The 23,800-nt window shown below is 51.6% G+C and overlaps 1 protein-coding gene across 3 annotated transcripts in view; it reads right to left on the bottom strand.

Moving 5' to 3' along the window:
* AXL (AXL receptor tyrosine kinase) overlaps positions 1-21,425 on the bottom strand; it is a gene marked incomplete at its 5' end in the record, with an annotated part of 28,408 nt that extends 6,983 nt beyond the window's left edge. Inside the window, 17 exons of one of the 3 annotated variants that reach the window (XM_081108452.1) lie at positions 1,642-1,751; positions 2,362-2,483; positions 2,862-2,954; positions 4,592-4,669; positions 4,805-4,900; positions 7,118-7,209; positions 7,504-7,636; positions 9,523-9,549; positions 9,759-9,909; positions 10,582-10,721; positions 11,027-11,237; positions 13,498-13,613; positions 13,751-13,831; positions 18,925-19,101; positions 19,633-19,733; positions 20,050-20,272; positions 21,362-21,425. In XM_081108452.1, the coding sequence (XP_080964578.1) occupies positions 1,642-1,751; positions 2,362-2,483; positions 2,862-2,954; positions 4,592-4,669; positions 4,805-4,900; positions 7,118-7,209; positions 7,504-7,636; positions 9,523-9,549; positions 9,759-9,909; positions 10,582-10,721; positions 11,027-11,237; positions 13,498-13,613; positions 13,751-13,831; positions 18,925-19,101; positions 19,633-19,733; positions 20,050-20,272; positions 21,362-21,425 (2,015 nt within the window). The remainder of the gene's footprint in view (positions 1-1,641; positions 1,752-2,361; positions 2,484-2,861; positions 2,955-4,591; positions 4,670-4,804; positions 4,901-7,117; positions 7,210-7,503; positions 7,637-9,522; positions 9,550-9,758; positions 9,910-10,581; positions 10,722-11,026; positions 11,238-13,497; positions 13,614-13,750; positions 13,832-18,924; positions 19,102-19,632; positions 19,734-20,049; positions 20,273-21,361) is intronic. The other 2 variants (XM_081108453.1, XM_081108454.1) reach the window with 2 other exon arrangements.
* Between the last annotated feature and the right edge of the window lie 2,375 nt (positions 21,426-23,800).

Here is a 23,800-nt window from a genome sequence, read left to right as displayed (position 1 = left end):
TAAGCCCTTCACCTGTGGGGAAGGAGAAGGGGGACACGTCCAGATTTTCTTTTGGGGATGGAGGGTCAGTCTCTATGAGTCTAGGCCAGGGGTGGGCAAACTTTTTGACTCGAGGGCCACAATGGGTTCTTAAACTGGACCGGAGGGCCGGAACAAAAGCATGGAGTGTTTGTGTGAACTAATATAAATTCAAAGTAAACATCATTACATAAAAGGGTACGGTCTTTTTTTTTTTTTAGTTTTATTCATTTCAAACGGGCTGGATCCGGCCCGCGGGCTGTAGTTTGCCCACGGCTGGTCTAGGCCCTGAGCTGGGGAGAAGATGGGGAAGGTTTGGGCATGTGAATGCCCTTAAAACTGTCCTGGTTCCTTCCATATTAGATGTATTTGTATTTTGAGAAGTGTCTTCCCCACCTCGGCCCTCCAGAGAGGCCCTGGGTTCAATTCTAGTCAAGGGCACTTGCCTGGGTGTGGGCTCAATTCCCAGTAGAGGGTGTGCAGGAGGCAGCTGATCAATGATTCTCTCTCATTGTTGATGTTTCTCTCTCCCTCTCTCTTACTCTCTGAAATCAATAAAAATATATTTAAAATAAAAATGAAAAAGTTGATATTGAAAAACAATAAATTAAAAATAAAAATAAAAATAAATAAATAAGAGAGACTACAGGGGCCTAACAATCAAATGCAATGTGGGAACCTTGAATAGGTCCTGTTTTAGAGAGAAAAATAGCCCTAAAGATATTTCGGAAGACAATTGGAAGAATTTGAATATGGATTGGATATTAGATTGTGTACAAAATTATTGATAATCTTCTTAGATGTGATAACAGAATTACTGTTTTTACTTAGGCATAATTCCTTATTCCTAGAAAATACCTACTGAAGATTTAGGGTGAAGGGTCATCATCTTGGCAACTTACTTTCAAATGGTTGAGGGGAGAGAAAAAGAGAATAGAGGAAAATGGCAAAATCTCAACAAGGAGGGTATATGGGTGTTCATTATACAAGTCTGTCAACTTTTCTGTAGGATTGAAATTTTTTTCAAAATAAAAAGTGTTGGGAGGAATAAAATATTTTCTATATTTCTGAGAGTTGTGAACATTTACACATTTTATAACAGATACTCTGATTCTTCAGCTCCAATTTCTATGAGTCCAACATTATAATGAGGCTAATATTCTAAGCCTGTATTTACACACACACACACACACACACACACACACACACACACACGTCCATTAATGGGGGGGAGAGGTCTAGTCTCCTTATCCAATTTGGCCCCTCCCCAAGGGCAGCCCCAGACAAGACACTCAGCATAGAGAGGGAGAGAAATGAGGCTTAAATGTCACCACCCTCATCGGTCACCTCTGCCCCTTTGCTCACTCATGCTGCCCACTGAGCCCACCCTCTTGCCTCTTCTCTCTCCACATTCAAATACTCCTTTAAGATTTCAGTTCATGGCCCATCACCTCTAGGAAGCCTTCCCCAACCCCCTTGCTGACCTCTCTATCCCAATCCTGAATTCTGACCCATGCAAAGGGTATGTGTGTGTGTGTGTGCCTAGCCCCTTCTTTCATCTTGAGAAGGAGGAAAGGAGCTCCCTATAGGGTTTAGAGTGTCCCTGGAAGACTCAATACTCACATGCAGTTCCTGGCGGCCAGGTCCCGATGTATGAATCTCTTGGTACTCAAATACTCCATGCCACTGGCAATGTCTGCCATAAACTTCACCAGCATCTGAGTGGGCAGGAACTAGGGGACCAGGGCAGGAGAGCGGTCAGTTGAGTTCCTGAGACCCATCCCTCCTTCCTTCCCCCTTTCCTTCCTGTGTGTGCCTAGCTCTGCCCTGCAATGGTTTCCCATGGCTACAAGAATTAAATCTAACCCTTTCTAACAAGGCCCTATATTATCCCATTCTGCCTTCCTCTGTGACTTGATCTCCTACTGTTCTTGCCTTCGACATACACTCCTTCCAAGGGCCTCCTTTCTAGTCTTCAAACAAGCCATGCTTGTTCCCACCTCAAGCCTTTGCCCATGTTCCCTTCAAGATTGCTTCCTCCCAGATCTCTCCACGTCCCACCGGCTGGCTCCTCTCTTTGGTGAGACATCCTTGTCTATCCAAACTAATTGCCTGGCTTCCTTTTATTCCTCTTACTCTATAATTCCTTCCTAGTACTCAAATCATCTTGCCTATTTATTTGTTAACTTGTTTATTGCTGTCCCCCCATGGGCAGACAGTTCCATGAGAGCCAGTTCTTGATCACCATGGTCTTCCCGGTGTCTGAGTAGCACCAGGTACCTGGTAGGTGCTCAATTAATACTTGTAGATTATTAAAACTTGTAGATGATTACATGCCCTCACCACTGGCTGGTCCCCGAGTCGAGAATAGAGAAGGAAGCTGTGTAGATCTCCATGTTTCATGAAAGGTAAGATGACCACAGGTGCAGGGAAGCCATCTAGTTCGGAACCCTGGAAACAGACGCCTGAGTTCCCCAGGCAACCCTGTCACTCCAGCTGGACAGAAAGGGAAGCCACCCCCTCTCCCAGCTCAGTCTGTTCCTCTCCCTCAAATCTGGCCTCCAAATTGTTTTAGGGGTGGCAAGGACCAAGCTTCAGAGAAGACATTTCCAACACTGTTCCCAAGGATGTTTCCCTAGTCCTCCTGGGGACCTCAGCTATTTCTGGGAAAGGTCACAGGTCACATTCCAAGCTGAGGGAGAGAAGGAGGGGGCAGTTTGCTGACTCTGAGGGAGGGGGAAACATGGGAGCTTGGAGCTTTGATCTTCCCAGTGCCAGAGGGATCTTCCCTTTAGTGTTGCCTCCACAAAGCCTGTAGGGCCCCTAAACCTGCTGTCCCTCACCGATGAGCCTCATGACATTTGGGTGGTCAAATTCTTTCATGCAGACAGCTTCACTCAGGAAATCCTCCAGCTCCGACCTTGTGCAGATGGCAACTTGGGGGAGAGAGGAAGGAGGGTAAGGAGGAGGGGATGAGAGGGGAAGCAGAGGAGGGAGTATTTCCCCTCTTCCTCCTCTCTTTCATTATCATCATCATCATCTTCTTCATTAAACATGACTGTTAAGTGCCAGGTGCTACACTCAGAATTTTACATGTATTAACTCATTTAATTCTCTGAGGTGTTCCTATTATTTTCTCCATTTTAAAGGAGGGAAACCAAGGCACAGAATGGTTAAGGAACCTGCCTGAGGGCATACACAGCTTGCAGAAGGAATAGGCAGAATTCAAAGTCAGGCACCGGGTCCAAGTGCACACACCACAGTAGGCTATGTCCCAACACATTTCCAATAGCCCTGGGGGGGTCTGTGATTTTTCCTGTTTTACAGCTCAGGAAAGTGGCTCACAGAGGCAAAGTGACTTGCGCAAGGCCACACAGCTGGGTTGAAACCCAGGTCAAGGACATAGGAGATGTTAAAAAACGACTGAGTGAGTGACTAAGTGATGACTGCATAACCCAAACTTTTGGCCCCAGTGATTCAGAAAGGATTGTTCCTCCCTCACCTCCAGCCTGACCCTCTATGCTTTTTCCCTGTATGGAAATGATTTCCTGCCGTGGACTTCCTGTGCTGTGTGGCCCTGGACTGGCTCGCACCTTCTCTGATGGTGTAAATAGTATAGACACAGTCCACATCAACTGCGTGTACTATGTTCCACACCTAACATTAAGTGCTTTGTCTCACAACATCCTAGGACAGTGGTTGGCAAACTGCGGCCCCTTGCGTGTGGCTCTTCCACAAAATACCACTTGCAGGCGCGCACGTACAGTGCGATTGAAACTTCGTGGCCACACTCAAGGGGCCAAAGAGCCGCATGTGGCTCGGGAGCCGCAGTTTGCCGACCACTGTCCTAGGAGGTAGGGCCATTATGATCCTTTTTTCCACATGAGGAATGGGAGGCTCAGAGAGAGACAGTCATTTGCCTGAGATAACACTGCTGGTAAATGATGAAGCCACGTACGTGTACCTCATTTCAGATCTTTCTTGCTCTGCTATGTATCACAGGGGGCTGGCCCTTGAAAACTACATTTCCCAGGCTCCCTTTCCTACTGGTTTGTTGTTGGACTTTGCCAATGGGAAGCACTAATGGGAGACTGGCAGGTGGGCAGGAAGGAGGAGGGGAGAAGCCAGGGTATTTCACCCGGTCTTGGAAGGCTTCCAGTATTTCCTTGGTGGTGGCTGTGTCTCCTTTGTGTTTCAAGCTCCCACGAGGTTTCTGCTAACTCTGTGATTCCCAAACCCTGACAGGCGTCCCTGGCCATGGGCTCTGGTAATCCTGCTCATTCCTCCCTCTGCCCTTCAGGCCTAGAGGTGGGAATGACTACTGCTGCTGCTGATCTCCAGGTTGCGTCCCTGCTCCCAGGTGTTCCTTCAGTCCTTCCTACACCTTTGTAGTAATCTCACCATATTAAATCTCTCCCGTTGAAGTACCTAGCACGGACTTAATTTCCTGCCTGGAAACACTGAGGTACTGTGGTAAAGCCAGTTTGCTATTAACTCTTCTGCTCTTCTGCCTCCTTTGGGGCATTGGGAAGGATCGGCGGGATGGGGGTCCCACATGTGTGCACAGACTCACTCTTCATTGTCTTCACAGCCACCTTGAGGATGGAGTCATCCTGGTTGAGCTGGCCCTCCATCACAGCTCCAAACTCTCCTGTAGGGGACCACAGGGAGACACTCACCTCAGGGGGGCTCATAGGGATTGCATTTTTGTGTGGTTGGGTGGACGTGGGGAAGTGAAGGACTCCTTAGTTCAGGGGGATATATATGTGTGCCAGGGGGGGCTCACCTTCTCCCAGGGTCTTCCCCAGGGCCACCTTATGCCGGTCCACCATCACATCCCGCAGCTTCTCCTTCAGCTCTTCGCTGATTCCCAGGCTGTTCACTGCATGGGGAGTGGGGATGACAGAGCCATAGAGCTGGGCTGACATTTACATGCTCAGAGATACTTCTGCATTTATTCAGAAATAGCTACTGTCCTGAGCACCCTCCACTCCCACCCTAGCTCCTCCTCTAGACCCCTTGAATATTCCCCAAGAGGGGCACCTAAAAGGTTGGAGCCTGTCACATAATCTCACATCAGTGGGCACATTGATTGGTTAGTGTTCTGCCATACCAGTTGTTCATAATATTTATTAGTTTTATTGAGGTATATAATTGGTAGAAATCATAAGTGACCAGCTCAATGAATTTTCACAAACCAATCCAGCAGTCTAACTAGCACCCAGGTCAAGAACAGACCATGACCTACCCTCTCAGGGGTGGCCACTTTCCTGACTCTCTTACCATAGATTAGCCTTCTCTGTTTGGGGATGTTATAAACATAGAATCACATATTGTATTCTCTTTTGTGTCTGTCTTCTTTCACTTAACCCGATGTCTACGACACAGTTGTCGTAGTTATAATTGATTCATTTTCATTGCTCTATAGGAAGAGTTCCCAAACTTATTGGCCTCAGGACCCCTTTACATTCTTAAAATTATGGAGTACTGCAAAGAGCTCTCATTTACGTGGGGTATGTAGAGAGTGTCCCCCAAAAATGTATACACACTTTAACTGCTGATAGCTCAATTGATGTTTCTTTCTTTTTAGATTTAACTCATTGGAATGAATAATTATTCAAAGTGTGTATAGCCCTAGCTGGTTTGGCTCAGTGGCTAGAGCATCAGCCTGCAGACTGAAGGGTCCTAGATTCCATTTCGGTCAAGAGCATGTACCTCGGTTGCAGGCTCCCAGCCTTGGTTGGGGGCATGCAAGAGGCAACCGGTCGATGTGTCTCTCTCACATTAGTGTTTCTCTCTGTCTCTACCTCTCCCTTCCACTCTCTCTAAAAATCAATGGAAAAAAATATCCTTGGGTAAGGATTAAAAAAACCACACACACAAAGAAACGTCAAAGTGTGTATACATTTTTGAGATACCCTGTCCATTGATATTTACTGTATTCAAAATGAAAGCAAATAGATTTTTAAAAAACAAGAATACATAAGCACACATTCTGTCAACCAACAGAGTGATGACATCATCACGCATTAGAAAGTTCCTGGAAAACTCCATGGAATCCCTGTGAGAAAGTGAGAGTGCAAAAGGGCAAAACATATCTTGATATTATTATGAAAATAGTTTTGACCTTATGGACTTCCTGCAAAGATCTCAGTGCCCCCCAGGGACAGGATCATACTTTGAGAATTGGTGCTGCATGTGATTCCATTAGATGAGTGTGACCTGCTCACTTCCTCTTCCTTCTCCTCTTAAATTAATGGCTTTTCCAGCCCCTTCTGGAATCTCCTTGGGGCCTGGAAGCCTTCTCACTGTGTGCTAGGAAGAGACCTAACTCTGCCCCCCCGCCCCCTTTTTTCCTGGATTTAGGTTTCCCCAATGGAAAGATGAAGAGATTTGACTGGGTGGCCTCTGAGCTCCTCCGGAGCTGGGACCCTCCATAACTCTACAATCCTCTAACAGAGAACCTATAGTTTTAAGATTCTATAATTTTCAAGACCCTAAGAGTCTATAGTACTGAGCCTATAATTTTTTAGGCCAAGATCTATTCTACTTCTCTCACATCCTATAATTCTAAGAGGCAGTAAAGAAGATGGACTTCAGAGCCAAACTACCTGGGTTAGAATCCCAGCTCTCCAACTGACAAGCTGTGTGGCCTTGAGCAAGTGTCTTAACCACTCTATGCTACTGTTTCCTCTGTGAAGGGGGAATAACATGCCTACCTCACTGGATTGCTCTGAGGATTAAATTAAGTGACATGTGTAGAGCATTTAGAACAGTGTCTGTCACATAGGAAATGTTAGGGTTGGCTGTCATTTATCAGCATCATAATCATAACATCATTGTCATTAAAATGATCAACACATTGTTCTAATATCTTATGGCTCTGAGGTTTTGTCTTCCAAGATTTATTGTGTCTAAGATTCTATTGTTCTAAGGTTCTTCTGTGTGATTCTACAAATCTGTTGTTCTTAGAGTCTGTGGTCCTAACATCCTAGTATTCCAAGGCCTTCAGAAACGTTTGGTTCACGTATATACAGAAGACTGAATCTCTACACTTATTATCCCCAAACCAGTGCATGGAGGCATGGAGTTCACTTACAGGTGGCTTCAGTAGTCCGGCGACTGTAGGACTTGCGAACACGATACCTGACCACCAGCTCGCCCCTCTCCACTGTTGGTTCAAACACCTCTCTGGGGGGAATGGGGAGGAGGTGAGGGTAGAGTCATGTGGAATCCCCTCCTTCCACTAGCAGTGAAAGCAAGCACTGTCCCAATCCCAAGTCCTGCCTTTCCTTTCCTCCAGCATTTGCTGAGCATATCTTGGACTGCTGCTACCTTCTTCCTTCCATTCATTCCCCAGACCCTCGCCCTAATTTCAGTTCTTGGTAATCTCTCCTCCTGCACTAGCCTTTCCATGGTCTCCCTGCTTCCAAGTTCTCAATTCTAGTCTATGTGAGCCTCCCTATTCACAGAGTTCCAACTCACCCATAGCGGGTCTCCTTCTTCCGCCGATGGATGAGGAACAGGGCCAAGATGAAGACACAGGCAGCGGCCACAACTGCTCCCAGTAGTACATACCACCAGGGCCATGAGAAGGAGGGGGCTGGAGGTTCACTCACTGTCAGGGCATGGGGGACAGGTCATGGCTAAGGCCCTGTGTCCATCTCCCTGAGACCCAAGGGGGTGATGTTGGAGGGAGCAGATGTGGATATATTTGATTAGGCCTATCATAGGTGCATTCACATATATGAGGAGACTGGGCTGGGCTGGGCAAGGCATGCAATGAATGTGATATGAGTGAGTGTTAAAGTAGGAGCATGAGACTTGTAGGGTGGCTGAGGTGACTTAAGAGTGGGATGGACAGTTGAGGACAGTTGAGGAGTGTGTGATGAGTGTGAAAGGAGTGTGGGATGGGTTATAATAATACAAGGAGGGCCCTGGTCAGTGTTGCTAAGTGGTTAAAGTATTAGCCTGTGGACTGAAGGGTCACAAGTTCAATTCTTGGTCAAGAGCACATACCTAGGTTACAGGCTTGATACCTGGCCCAGGTCAGGGTGCGTGCGGAAAGTAACCAGTCAATGTGTCTCTCTCACATCAATGTTTCTCTCTCTCTTCCCCCTCCCTCCCTTCTTCTCTCTCTAAAAATCAATGGGAAAAATATCCTCAGGTGAGGAATAACAACACAACAAAAATAATGCAAGGAGGGCTGATGAACATGAGATGGGTGTGAGTAAATTGCTAGGAGAGGGGTGTGTGATATATGTGATAATTGTGCAAGAAGGGGAACTTGGGTGTGGAAAAACAGGCGAGTAGGGGAGAGAATGCATGCAGTGTAGGATGGGTATATGAGGCACGTGCAATAAGTATGCAAGAACAATGAGGCTCCTGGGATAAATGACCAAAGAATATTTTTGAGGATTGTGTGATGACTGTGGAAGGGTTTTCACTAAGCGAGGATGAGAGTGAAGTAAATGAGCAAAGGGGTGTAGTGTGCAAAGGAATGTGTACAGGGTGCGGATGGATGTTGAAGGAATTGGGGGTGTGTGAGTGAGGAGTATTCAAGGAGTTTTAGATTCAAGGAGTGAGCAGTGATTTGTAAGAATTAACTTTGGTGTGAGAAGAGTGTGCAATGAGCATGTAAAATGTGTGGAAAGGACAGATGAGCCAGGGATGAATAAAAAGGGTGTTCAAATAGGGTGGGAGTGGGTGAATAAGAAATAGAGAATGGGAATGTGTTAAGTGTGCCAGGAGTTTGTGTGGGTGTGTGCAGAGAATGGGGATGGGTTAGGATTACCTAGCGGCGAGGGAGTAACATGGAAGGAGTATTGGATGAGTCTACAAGGAGAGTTGTAGAGTGTGGGATAGTGTGGACTGAAAGTTTTTCAGTGTTTGCAATGTGGAATGTATGGTGTGTGTGTAAAAAGTGTGCACAGAGTTTGTGAATGAGAGGTATGGGAAGTATTAGGTTTTGGAGGCATGTGTAAGGTATGAAGAATTATAATGGGATGAACATGTAAAGAGGGTGGGTTAGTGTGGAAAGGGTATGCAAAGAAGTGCAGGAAGACGTGAAAAATATTTAAGGATAGTGGGATGAGTTATAAGAGGTGGAATGGAATGGTGCTAGGAGGATACAAAGGGAGTAGGAGGAAAGTTTGAGTATTGTTAAGAAACATTTGGAGAAGGATGAATGTGAAGGGGATAACTCATGCACTGTTCCATCCATCCATCCATCCACCCACCCATCCATCCTTCTTTCCTTCCTTCCACCCACCCCATTCATCCACCTATCTATCCATCCATCCATCCACCCGTCCACCATTCACTGAGTACCTACAATATGCTGGGCTATTCCAGGCACCTCCATCAAGGACCACATAAAAACAAGACATAGAGGATTAGAGTGATGAGTCTGAGAAACATGAAAGGGATGTGTAAAGCATATGAGTGTGGTGATAGGGTCCTCACTGGGAAGGGAGGGAGGTGAGGGGATGCGAAAGCCCTTACCCAGCTGGTGCACTGGCTGTCTTTGCCCTGTGAGGAGAAAGGACAGAGGGAGGACATGCTCAAGGAGGGCAAGACTGGTGGGACGCAGGTGAGGTGTGAGGCTCAGTAAGATTCTGATAGGAACAGAGCCTAGATTTGGGCAACACTGAAAGTTGCAGAGAGCAAGTCAGGAGCATCTTGGGGAGATAAGGTTCTTCTGGGTACTTTGAAGGGGGCTGGCATGACTTTGGAGTTACCTGGGCGCCAAGGCTCTAGGGGAACAGGGAGGCTCCAGGGTCCATCCCCAGAGGCGGTGTAGGCTGCCACACACACCGTCAGGTTGGGCACAGTCCTGTCCTCCCGCAGCTCCAGGGTCACCTCTTGCTTTAGTCCTATGTCCATTAGCACCTAGGACATCCAGACAGCATCAGGGTAGAGCCCAGGTTCTTAACGCTTAGGCCTCAACTCCCCAACCTTCTGGAAACCTTCTCATCTCCAATACCTTCTTACCTTCTTCTTCCTACCTTTTCATCCCCACTCCTTTTATCACCATCCCCGTGCCCACTAAAATATCAGTTCCACTAGGACAGGACTAGGACAGGACTTTGTCTCATTCACTGCCATGTCCGCAAGTCCTACAACAGTGCATGGCACACAGTACTTATGCTGAAAACTGAATTCTCATCTTTCACTCTCATCTCTCCATCTCCTTCTAAATCTCACCCTTTTTCCCACCCTACTTCTCCACCTCAGGGATGCTGTTTGCACAGATAATAACTTTGTGCAAATTAGAAAAGGCATCCCTTCCTCAAGATGCTATACAACTATCTGCTGTAACATCGTCATGGAGGCTCCTGGGATAAATGACCAAGAAAACATGTCCACTGAAACACTATTTATAATGATTCATAAATAGCCATTCCCTCCCCTTCCCCTGGACCCCTTTAACCTTCCCACAATGTGCTCTCCTCTGCACTACCCAACCTGTACAACTAACTGTCCATATCTGCCCTGTCATCTTCTCCTCCCCATTTCCCTCCTTCTCAGCTCCTCTACCCAACCCCAGCCAGCAGCACCCACCTCAGGAGTGTCCTGGCCTCGATAGGCCAGCCGGTACCCTAACAGAGTGCCCTGCAGAGGTGCCATTGGCTTCTGCCAACGCACGATGGCTTGGCTCCCATTCCGTATGGCGGTAACGTTCTTAGGGGGGCCCAGAGGCACTGGAGGACAGGGAAGAGGGGAAGCTGGCACCCCTACCTCTTCCTGACTTCTCCCTGACCCCAGTAAGTGAAGGCAGGGTGCAAAGAGCATGCACATGGGCAACTCATGCAGGCCTCCCAGGAGTGGAAGCATAGGGAAGAGGTCTGGGAGAGATGCCAGTGCTGTGCTGAGGAGTGGGGACTGAACAGGAAGGAGATGGAGGTCACATGGGGTAAATGGGTGAGAGGAGATGCTGAGGGTGGCACTGATATGAGCAAGGTCCAGGGGGAAGAGGGCAACGTCTCCCCCACCAGCCCCTTCTTACCTCCCTCAGGCGTCTCCACGGGAAGCCAGTGGGTCCAGGGTGAGGGGCCCTGGCTACTGGCACATGCCACCCTGATGTGATAAGGACTGTGAGGACGGAGGCTGTCCAGCTGTAGTTGGTGAGGGGGGACGGATACTTGCATGGTGAGGGGCTCCTCCGGGGGATCTGGCTCTCCCAGCCTGATGCCGACCCCATCATCTGACAGCACAGCCTGGGGACAGGAAAGGGGTGTGAGGACAGGATGGCCATGCAATCACATGAGCCGTCAGACAACGCTCGGTGGTGGTCCTTGTGATTACACAACTTTGAAAGGATGTGTGTGTGTGTGATAGCTTCATTCTAGTGCTCCATGGGCACCTGCATTTGCAAAGCGAGGAGACCATCCAGCTGCACAATGTGATTCTGTCATCACTTGCAAAAGCTACCTCTGGCAAGACGTTCCCTCATTGAACCTCAGTTTCCTCATCTTTAAAATGGGGTATAATGTCTCCCTACTTCGAAGGGTTGACTGAAATGATGTTCCTAAGCATTTAGAAGAGTGCCCGTATGTATTGAGTGTTTGCCGTTATTAGTATTGTGTGTGTGTGTGTGTGTGTGTGTGTGTGTGTGTGTGTGTGAGATTGCCTTGGCAACAAGTGTCCAATTCCATACACCTTGCACATCGGCATAGGCTGGCACACCCACCTGCCCCCCAGGAGCGGCCAGGTCAGGATGGCAGGGCTACAGCTGGGGACTACACCTGTGCAGTACATAAACTGGTTTGAACATCACACCAACAGCGAACATTTCTTGAGTGTTAACTATGTGTCAAGCACCCTGTCAAGTGCATGTTGGGGTGAACTCAGTGACTTCTTACCACCACTCTATGGGGTCAATTTCCTTTTTCATTCCTATTTTACAGATGAGGAAACAGAAGCCCAGAGAGGTTCAGACACTTGCTCAAAGTCACAGGGCTCCCACATGTGGAGATAATACCACCCAGAGGCCTGGGGAGGAGGTGGGCAAAGGGTGGGTAGCAGGATGAGGGGAGACTGTCCCCTTGCCTGCTCTTTGGCCCACAGTGACAGCCAGGAAGAGGAACCTCTGCTGGGACAAAGGGGACAAGGATGCAGACACTCCGCCTCCCATGCCCGCTCCCACTTCTCTTTTCCCTGGGATGGCTGTGACCCTCCCATTCGAACCCTCCAGCCCCAGCCTATGCACAGCAGGAAGTGAGACCTCCAGAGGGAAGAGGACACACTTCTGCTTTCCTGCGGACACTGGATGGGTGTGGGGTGGGGGCACAGCTGACACCTGACCTGGCATCTGAGCTCTCCCAAATTGGCCTGGCCTCTGGGGTTGAATCAATTTCATCCTCTTTAGGCACTGGGGGGGACTGGTCATTTCCTTTCCCTGGGCCTCAGTTCCTTACCTTGAAAAGGGGAAGATTGACAACCACTACTTTTAAGGTTAAAATGGCAAGTGAATCAGGTTGTGTCCAAGGCACATAATTGTAAGAAAGACAGCTGCTGTTTAATCAAGTGCTGGCTCGAAAGGGTCTCTAAGGCAGTAAGGAGCATCCTTTGGGTTTGGTGAGACAAGGGTTCGAATCCCACCTCTCCACTTCCTGGCTGTCACCTTGGGCAAGTTTCTTAACTGCTCTGAGCTTTAGTTTCTTCATCTGAAAAAAGGTTGTAAACACAGACCACATTTCATAAACACACAAGGGTAACACATAGGCCCAACACATAGTTGGCACTCAATGAAAGTTGGCCATTATTATCATCTCCTATCATGGGCAATGCCATACCAACTTCCGAATCACAGAGATCTTCAGGCCAGAACTGGATCTGTGTATTTGTTTTTCTTACACTAGAGGAGGAGCGACTTGGGTGCAGAAGGCTGGTCTGGCCCTTCTCAGCTGTCAGGTAGTCTTCTTCTGACTGGCCCTGAGCCAGGCAATAATGAGGACTGAGTGGTGACTGAGACATCCTGGCTGTGCCCTCCTAGAGCTCAGTCCAGTGGGGAGACAGACTCACCCCCAGACAGTGACAACCCAGAGTGGTCAGGGCTGAGGTATGAGAAGCAGGGTTGGGGGTAGCCAGTGGTGACCAAGATGGCTGTCTCAGGGTTCCGATTCTGACTATAGTCAATATCACTGATACAAAAAAAACACCCACTGAAAACAGCTAATAGTTTATTATACATTTCCATTTGCATTTACTTATTGAATTCCCACAACAAGCCTTTCCAGTAGTACTACCATTATGCCCATTTTATAGATGAGAGAACTGAGACACAGTCACCTACCTGAGCTCATGCAGCCATCAGCTGGTGGAGCCAGGATTTGAACCCAAGACAGCTGCCTTAACCCGAGGCTCTACTGCCTCTCAACACACAAAAGCTGGGGAGGGCTGGTTATCCAGGGAGAAGCTGAGGGCTTGTGGGTGTGGTTGGAGGGGAGCCTGAGGTTAGTAAAGTCGGAGTCTCACCTGCAGGGTGCAGTGGGTGAGGGGATAGATGCCGCTCAGGCCTGGTGTCCAAACCGCCTCCAGCTTTGTGGGCAGACTGGAAACCAAGTGGAGGTCATGGGGCCGCTGGGGAAGCACTGTGGAGATGAGAGGAAGGACTGACCTGGGGGGCCTTTGCCCAAAGCTCCTCACTCTGCCTTCTATCCCAGCTCTGGCCTTTGACCCCAGTCCCACACCATCTGACACCCAACTTCCCAGATCCCTTTTCTGTTACCTGTGATGATGGCCGTGCGGGATGTGGTGACCCCCTTGGCATTATGGGCTTCACAGGAGAAAGAAGACGTCTTGTTCAGGCCTGGGAAGTCATATGAGGGTGGGGCCCAGTGTCAGAGAGGTGCCCATACAATGCCCCACCTGACAGGGCCAGTCTAGCCTATAGGGGCACCTGCTTAGAAGGAGACTATGGGAAGGGAACACAGGCCTCCATCCCAAACACTGGGACAGGTCTGGGGGCCTCAGCCCTAGTGTCCCTAGTGCCCCACCACATAGACACACATATATGCAGACACAGGCACACACATGGATAGACTCACATACATACACAGAAACATACACACACAGAGACACGCACACTCTTGTACACACACTTATGCACAGATAGAGATGCATATTGTACTCACACATACACATAAGCACACTTAGAAATACATTCACACAGCAAGACACACAGATACAGAGTTATATAAAGGCACACATAGAAACACATACTCAATTATACACAAGTCACCTACACCAATACCCACAGTTATACCCATGAACACACAAAGAAACACACTCACAGACAGAAACACACGTACTCATAGCTAGACACACAGATAGACACACACACTCACCTAGAGGCTGAAACACAGACACACATAGAGGCATATACATCTAATGAGCACACACCTAAGAAACAGGCTCTCATGGGTGTGTATAAATGTAGAGGTTTTTATCTTTATACATAAAAGCCTAAGTGGCCATTATGGTAGAATGACCGGTTGCTCTGACATGCACCGAGCAGGCAGGCAGGCGAGAGGTTAGGGGCAAATAGACAGGCAGGTGAGTGGTTAGGGGCAACAGGCAGGCAGGTGAGCAGTTAGGGGCGAGTGGTCAGGGGCGAGCAGTCCTGGATTGCGAGAGTGATGTCCGACTGCAGGGATCAGGCCTAAACTGGCAGTCAGACATCCCCTGAGAAGTCTGGATTGCAAGAGGGCACAGGCCGGGCTGAGGGACCCGCGCTCCCCCAGCCCCCCCCCCCCATCCCGTGCATGAATTTTGTGTACTGGGCCTCTAGTTTGTTTATAAACTCGGTTCCTACCAAGTCCACCCCCCCTCACTCACTCACACCTCACTCTCCTGGTGTTTCTGGGAAGCACACATCAAGCACTTTCCCACCTCGGGAACTTTGTACTCCTGTTCCTCCTTTTTGGAACAGCGTTCCCACTGACATCCAAGTGGTTCACTCCCCACCCCTTCACATTGTTACTCAGATCCCACCTTCTCAGCCCTTCTGTCCCTGACCACCTTGTTTAAAATCAGAACTGCATGGCCGGTGTGGTTCAGGGATTAAACCAGGAGGTCAAGGTTTTGTCCCCAGTGGGCGGCATTTGGGAAGCAGAGGATTGAATTCCCTCTCATCATTGATGTTTCTGTCTCTCTCCCTCTCCCTTCTTTTCTCTGAAATGAATGGGAACATATTAAAAATTTTAAAAAGAAATACATTTGGAACCTCCCTCCATATCTAGCCTTTTTTCTGCTTTATTATTTTCCCTTTGGCTATTCTCATCACAATGTCAACTCCGCTAGCATGTCAGCAACATGGGCAGGGGTTTCTGTCTGCCTTGTCCCCTGCTGTATCGCCTGTGTCTAAGATGGCCTGGCACCCAGTGGGTGCTCTATAAATGCTTGTCGAATGAGTGAATGAATTTATGTGTGTGCATTTGTGTACTTATGAGTGTTTCTGGCTGTGTATGCAGAAATGTGAGCATGGGTACTTCTGAGGGTGAGTTAATGTATGTGTCATGAATAACTGTTTTTGAGTGTCTTGCCTCTCCTCCCCAGTGTGATGATGGTGGGAACACAGGCAGATACACACACACACACACACACACACACACACACACACACACACACACACATGCCCTGGGTGACAGGATGTAAGGAGGACTAAGTCTTAAGTCTGCATGTATAACTGTAGCTCGTGCCTGTCTGCCCATGCCTGTACCAGTGTGCTAGTAGACCTGTGAGTGTCTACGGATGTTGGGTGCTTGCGTGTGCCTCTTGCGTTTGTTCTGCGCCTGTTCTCACCACCATCTACCGCAGACACAAAGTTTCCTTTTCTTAGTCAGCAGAGGGAGTGGAAAGCCGGCTGGGGGCCCAAAGGGGTGGGCAGGGAAGCTCCTCAGTTCCGCTGTCCAGGCGCTAGTTCCCAGCCAAGGTCAGGTGCCCGCCTGCCCCCGCAGCCCCACAGCCAGCCGCTGCTGCCGGGGGAGGGACAGGACAGCCCTGGGCAGGCGGGCAGCCGGCAGGGGGGGGGGAAGTCTGGGTCCCCTCCAGCCACCTGGCGTGTGGGGGCCGCCAGGGGCACTGTGTGGGCGCTGGCACTGTCCTCCAGAGGAGCCCTGGGGCAGGATGGGGGTTCTGGAGCCCGGTCCTGTTCCGACCACAGCATTCCTGCCCCCGTCTGAGTGAGTCACCAGGCCCCACCCCCTGCACTTCCGGCTGGCCTTGCGGGGGAGAGGCCCAGGATTCCCCTTCCCAGGCTTGGACACCAACACCTTGAGGGAGGGGAGAGCAGGGATGAAGGGACCTGGGACCCCTTCCCTGCAGCAGGCTCTCCCTCACAGCCGGAGCAGGCCCACTCCAGATGTGCTTTCCAGATGCACTGTCCACCTCCTGTCTGCTCCTGCTCCTCCCCCCAACCCTGTGCTTTTTCCGAGGGAAAGAGAGGGATGGAAGGAGAGAGGGGGCACGCCCTGAGTCAGATCAAGGGACAGATGCACACAAACGGGCTAACATTCCTTAACACAGCCCCCCCCCCGACCCCCCCAATGAATCACTCTTAACACACAGGGACCGTTATTGGCACAAAAACAGAGAATGCGGCGCTCAACAAGCTACGCACAAGGCTGATGCTGTGGCAAACACGCAGTGACACAAATACACACTCCGTGACTTCCATACACACGGGCTGACGCAAATAAAGGAAGAGACCAAACATAAACACAATCAGACGTGCACACATGAACTACAAACACCTGGCAAGACCACATACACCTAGGCTGCAGCCGACAGACACACAAACCTCCCTGCATGTTGAGAGGCACACACCAAGGGACAATCACAAGTTGAGGTTGAAGCGGACAGATAATACACACCGGAACCCGTAGAGGTTAATGTGGACTTGCTCGCACAAAAATACAGCCAAGATTTCAAAACACAGCTGGACTTACTCAGGATGCTTAAGACATTCATCGAGATGCAGACTGATACAACAGCACTCAGTTGCATGGACACGAGGGCTGTGGCAGACACACAAGAGGGGAGACATGTGCACACAGGCGGCACAGACACATCTACACACTGGCTGCTAGCACCCCATGTTCATTCACCCAGCGGGCATGGGGCCGGGCTGGTACTCAGGGAGAGCAGGCAGAGGCAGAAAGGTGTTGCTGCTGTCTGCCGAGAGTCACATGTGCGTACACACACACAGACACACACAGGGGTCCATGGGACACAGTCCATACCAATATGCTCACCCTGTGACAAATACACAGACACCACAGATAGCCATGGACACAGATATGTATACACACAGACAACCACAGTCAGGGGAAACACACTAAAAAGCACACTAAGTTGTCCATTGACACAATCTAATTCCATGGAAGCAAAAGCCCACACCATGATACTCACACCCATAGGTGCACACCTGTAAGCTGACATTGTCTCCTCTATATAGGGAGGTATGGGAAATAGCCACAAAACGCACTGCGATCCCTCACTCTGCCACCTCTCCCCCAACACACATACACACTCCACCCTCACACAGTGCGTCACAGCTGTGAGCACACAAACACAAAGGCAGACGCAGGCTGACACTGGTGTACGCGCGGGCACACACACACACTCACACCTCCCCCACGCACTGAGACAGCTACAGAAGCTGGCCCTTGCTAACACCCCCCGCCTCATCCAAAGAGGTTGATGCTGACAGACACTGAGACACAGATCCAAAGGGACATGGATACGCACCCAGAACCTCCCCCCCACCCCCCCCACTAACACACACACACACACACAGATTGCCCTCACAGTTGCACCAAATACTGATACATGCACCTGTGTTCCCCCCCATTTTTCCTTCTTCCTGGGATGGAGTTGGGCAACCGGCCTCCTCTCCCTCCCCCTCTCTGGGGTCCTGCCAAGCTGACTCAGTCCCCAGAGCCACTGGCCTGAGTCAGCCCTCTGGGGGCTGGCATGCTCACCACCTTTCCCTTGCACACTCAGGGTCCCCAGAATGCTGGGAATGTGGGCACCTCCCTCCACCCTGGGAGACCCTCAGTCAGGAGTCCCCTCTCCATCCCAGCAGTTGGAGAGCAGGTTGGGGGTGCTAGAAGCTGATACCCTACAGGGTCCAGCCACCTCCCTCTGACTAATTGAGTCTCCCCCTTCTGTATTCCTCTCTCTCCTTTCTCATGAAGGGGAACCCCCGTGTCCATGGCCCCCCAGCAATGCCACGGACCGCTGTGTGACCCCAAGCTTGGTCCTGCCCCATCTTGGGTTACCTCTGTGGTCTGTCCCTCTCTGTCTCTGATTCTCTCTCTCTCTCTCTCTCTCTCTCTCTCTCTCTCTCTCTCTCTCTGTCTCTCTCTCTCTCTCTCATTCTCTGTCTCCCACTTTCATCTTCTCTCTTTGCTTCACGTTCTGTACCCACCAGTGGGGCCCTTCAGTGACAGGGGTAGACAGGTTGGGGGAGGTGGAGGAGAGGAGGGCACGGTTGATTCTGGTGCCCTGCTTGGGGTCAAGGGCTGACAAAGGGCCATCAGGCCTACACACACTTGGGCTATGGAACAGCTCAGAGGAAACCCAGGACAAAGAATTCTATTCAGAGACGGGCTGGGGTAGCTGGAGGGAGAAAGAGCAGAGAGACAGGACACGGAGAAACAGAGCGATAGAGAACAGAGACAGAAGGAGATGGAGAAAGTGTATGGGGAGAAGTGAGGAGGTAGACAGGGGCAAAGATGCAGAGATAGACTCAGAGGCAGAGACACAGGAACCGAGAGAGACGGACAGAGAAGGACAGAGGGACAGGCAGACACTCACACAGGAGCATGAAGGGCACGCTTCTCCCACTTTCATCCTGCCAGGGCCTCTACAGTGAGCTGGCCACATCCCCGGACTCACCTGGAACATGAAGTATGTGCTGGGGGGTGTGGCCTGTGGCCGCAGCCAGGGGGACAGCATCCTGGAGCCAGAACAGGTCCACAGGCTCTGGGGGACCCTGGGCCCGGCAGCTCAGGTTGAAGGGGGTGTTGGCAGTAACAGTCCTGTCCTCAGGCTCCTCCAAGAAGTAGGGCAGGCCTGGGTGGGGGGTGATGGCAGAGGCTGGGTCTCTCTGAGCCCCCCAGGTGTCTGACTCACTGTCAGGCTGTTGGAGCCTGCAGGCTCTTTAACCCGTATGTCCCCTCAAGCCTCTACCCCCAGGACACATCAGCCCAATACCTGTTTCCCCCAAACAATGTCGAACCCCCAGGACATATAAGCCCCTCCTTTTCCAGAATGTCTGACTTCTCATCCCATTTTACCAATGAGGAAACGGGGGCCCCTGAGGATGGGAAGACGGTTAAGTCATGCCTCTGACACCTTATCTGTTCGAAAAATATCCTACCCCAACCATGGCTGACCCCAGGATATCCAACAACACCCCCCCTACCCCAAGATGTCTTCTCCCGCAGGATATATAATCCCAATAATTTATGGCCCAAGCTTCCTGATCCCTTCAGATCTCTGACATTCTTAGTATGTATGTCCCTGGCAGACACCCTGAATCTTCCAGCACACTCTGACCCCTGGGGTTCCTGACCTCTCATGACCTCTGAGCCCAGAGCTCACCCTCCAGTCCGATATAGCCGGGCTGGGACACAAAGTTCCTTCCTCCCAGGACCACTGCGCACTGGTACCATCCCACGTCCGAGAGCTGCAAGGACAAGATCCTGACAGGGACAGAGAGATTTGGGATCAGAGCTGGACACTGGGAGGGACGCATCAGAACTGAAAGATGGGGGTCTGGACTGGAAACACGTGAGCTAAGAGGTGGGCGCTGTTATTAACTCCTTTTACAAAAGAGGAAAGTGAAACCCGGGGCTACATCACATGCTCACAGCCACAGCCGGCCAGTGGCCAAGCTGGGGCTCCAACCCCGGTGGAGTGCCTGGTGGTGACTTTTTCACCCACCATGTGATGGAGGTGGTGGGGGTCAGGGGTCAGGGGGGATGTAGGGATGTGGTTGGTCAGGGAGAGGCTGGTCACCTGAGCTTGCTGACCACTTTCCAGTCGTCCTGCTCATCTTCACCCAGGGGCACCTGGATCTGGGTGCTGTCTGCCAGCTCCAGGGCCTGTCCATCCCGAAGCCAGGTCACCTCAGGGGGCTCCCCGTGAACCAGAAGCTCACACTGAAGGGTCCCTGTGAGTTCCCGGGCACCAGTGATGTTCCCTGGGCTCCCCACAAAGGGGTCCTCCTGAGCCTGTGAGCCTGCAGGGAGATGGGGAAGAGCCGGCTTAGGAAACTCCACTTCCCTCCAATTCCTCAGTCCCACCCTCTGGGCCTGCTTATGGCAGCCACGACCTTGCCAGGCCTTTAGGCCCACATAGCTGCAGAGTGACCTCAGCGGGGGCTGGAGGGAGGCGCCTTGAGGGGAGGATGGGAGCCTTCCCAAGGGATTAGGGTCCAGCCTTCATCCTTCAACTTTGGGAAGAAGGCCCGGGATCTGGCAGCCTCCCACGTCCTGGCCTGCCGGGCAGGGCCAGCTCTTGCCCCGCTGCCCTCCCTTAGGGTCTCCAGAGACTTGACAGGTCAGGCTGGTGGATGGTGGGGAAGAAAAGGAGGGAAGGAGAGGGAGAGGGGGAGGGAGAGAGAGAGAAGGAGAGACGGGGAGAGAAGCCAGATAAAAGTTGAGCAGGGGGCGTCAGAGACAGAAAGGAACAGAGACCCAGAGAGAGACAGAGGGTGAGAGGTGAAGAGACACCCTAGGGGAAAAAAGTGGTGGAGAGACACGAGAAAGCGGCAGTGACATTGATAGAGACAGGGAGAGAGGGAGGGAGGGAGACCCACAGAGATGGTAGAGCTGGAGCCTGAGACAGAGCCTCGGTCCCAGAGACGGAGCAGACAATGGTGGGGCAGGGACAAGGGTGTGGGGGTGACTGTGCTGAGGGTTTTCCCCTAGGGTTCCCAAGCCCTCCCCGTCCCGCTGCCGCTGGACTGAGTACTCCTTTCTGGAAATTTCCTTCCCTGGAAGCCCCCATCTCAGCCTCTCCCCAGGGCCCCCAATCCAGTCCAGCCCCCACCCTGCCCTCAGCTTCTCCTGGGTGTCTGTCTCAGCCCGTGCATCTCTTCCCGTCTCTGAGCCTCCTAGTTTCTATTTCTTGTCCCTCTGTTCCTCTCTCAGAGCCCCTCTCTGTCCCCCGGGGCCTCTCTGGGCTTGTCTGTGTCTCCCGTCTCCCTCTCTGTTGTCCCAAGAAAATTCCGAGCCAACTGGGGACCACCCCCAACACCTGCCATCCCCCCCCCACCCGCCCCAGCCCCTCCACAGGTGGTCCTGCCCCTCAGGCCACCATCACTCACCATTGGGGGCCATGCACCCCCAGCAGCACAGAGCCAACCACCAGGCCAGCGGGACCCTGCCCATCCTCGGGGCAGCGCGCAAGCTCTGCCAAACTTTCCTCAGAAGTTGCTGGGCACACGGAGGGGGAGGGGGCAGGGCCGGGTTGTCCCCGGCCCTCCCCCCAGCTCCGGGCTCCCCGGCTTTGGCTCTGCCCGCCTGGCACAGGAAGGGCTCCTCACCGGCTCCACTCCACTCCGTGGCCACCTTCCCTGCTCCCTGATCTTCTTCTCCCTCCCAGACCTCCGAAACCCGTTCCCCCACCCCTGCCTCCCCCTGCCTCCACCCACCGGGCTGGGAGCCGAGGGGGCCACTGGGATTTCGAGGGGTTAACTTTGGAGAGGAGAGGACCAGCCCTGTCTTAAAGGGACCCTGGAGGGAGGCTGAGGAGGGAAGGGAGCCCTGGTGGCTTCACCCCTGAGCCTGGGCCAGAGAGGCAGGGAGGCTGTGTGTTTCTCTGCCCGGCGCAGGGCGCTGTCGCCCTGGGCTCTCTGGATGTCCCGTAAACATTCCTTCAGAACTCCACTCCCCGCTCAGCCCGGCGATGCCCCCTCCCCGGCCTCCACCCCCAGCCCAGCCCCAGTCAGGCACTCCTCTCACACTCACAGCTCCTCCCCCCCTTCCTCCTCCTCCCCCTCCTCCCCCTCCTTGTCCTCCTCCCCCCTCCTCCTCCCTCCTCTCCTCCTCCTCCTCCTCCCCCTCCTTGTCCTCCTCCCCCCTCCTCCCCCCTCCTCTCCTCCTCCAAGGACACACACACACACACACACACACACACACACACGCACACACGCACACAGTCAGATGTCATCAACACAGAGGCTGGGACAGGAGGAGACATGCAGGGGCACGCTGCCAGCCCATGGGACATACTCAGAAGACAAGCCAGGTCAGGAACTCCAGTCCTGGAGAAATCTCAGAAACCAGAACCTGAAGAACACCTGCTGGTGGCATCCCCGGGGCACACTCAGGGAGATGTGGAGCCTCCTGCCCAAGAGACCCACCTGGGCACAGAAACAGCACCCGCCCTGGCTGGTGTGGCATCAGCATCATCTTGTACCAAAAAGTGGTGGGTTCCATCCCCGGTCATGGCACGTGGAGGCAGTCAATCAATGTTTCTCTCTGACATTGGTGTCTCTCTCTCTCTCTCTCTCTCTCTCTCTCTCTCTCTCTCTCTCTTCCTTCCTCTCTCTAAAAGTCAATAAAATTTTAAAAAAGAATCTATTTTTTAAAAAGGAACAAGACCCCAGGGTGTCCTGTGGGAGCACTTTGGGGCTGGTGCCTGAAGAGTTGGGCTGGAATCCCAGCCCCACCAGGAACTGGTGATCTTAGAAGTGACTGGCCTCTCTAGGCCTCAGTTTGTCCATCTGTAAGATGGGAATAAGCAGGCTAGAGGGAGGACATCCTGGTCCAGTGCATGTGCAGTTCTTCTTTGCACATGATGATGACCGCTGACCAGGCGCCCTTGATTTTTGGCATGCCTTCTGTGTGTTTCTCTGTGCACTTGCATTGTGGTCCTTGCAGACTTGGGGCCTGTATGTGGGTTCTGCTGCCTGTCCATTTCTATGCCTCTATGTATTTTGCACATGGAGTTCTCTGTATGCCTGCATTTCTGGGGGCTGGGGAGGTGGAGGGGTGGGTGGAGTTGGGCAGCCATCTCTCTGCCCTTAACCCTTCTGTGTGTTGTTATCCCTACAGCTCATCACAAAGTCCTGTCCTTTCAGCCTCCTGATGTCTCCCACTGCCCCTTCTCCCATCTGAATGCAGCCCCATCCTTTCTGACCGGCCCCCTGTCCTGGCCTCCTCCCTGGCCTCCTTGCGTCCATTCTTGCTCTCTCCGAACCATCTCCCATTCAGCAACCAGACGGGTGTTTCAGAAATTCACATCTGCCCTGTCCCTCCCCTGCTTGACCTTAGCTCCTTACTGCTCTCAGGGCGAGCCCCCAGCTCCTTAGCCTGGCACTCAGGGCTCTTCACCATCAGCTTCCCTGAGCTGTCTCGTTTGTGTCCTATTTCAGTGATGGCCTTAGCATCCATCCTGCCACCCAAGCCTGACTTTCCGGGTTCTCTTGAATCCCTTACCTGGCACTAAGTTACCTGGTCCCATGGAGGACTCAGCTTCACAAACCTTTCTCCCACCTGGCCCTGCCCTGTTCTCTCCCTGACACCTCTGCTCTGGCCTCCTCCCTGGTCTTCCTGCCTCCACTCTTCCAGACACAGCAAGAGGAGTGTGTCTCAATCCCAAATCACCCTTTCCCTCCTTTTCACCAAACCTTTCGAGATAAAGCTCCAGACAGCTTGCTTTAGGTCCCCTCATGTCCACTTGACCCTCCCCTCGGGGCCCCAGACTTTTTTCCCCTGATGGGAAAATGTGTATCTGTCTCTCTCTTTTCCTCTCTCTAAAA

The sequence above is a fragment of the Myotis nattereri genome, assembly GCF_964212035.1.
Source record: "Myotis nattereri genome assembly, chromosome: 15".
NCBI classification, from domain to species: Eukaryota; Metazoa; Chordata; class Mammalia; order Chiroptera; family Vespertilionidae; genus Myotis; species Myotis nattereri.
The sequence above is the reverse complement of the archived record's forward strand: the minus strand, read 5'-3'. Positions and strand labels throughout refer to the sequence as shown.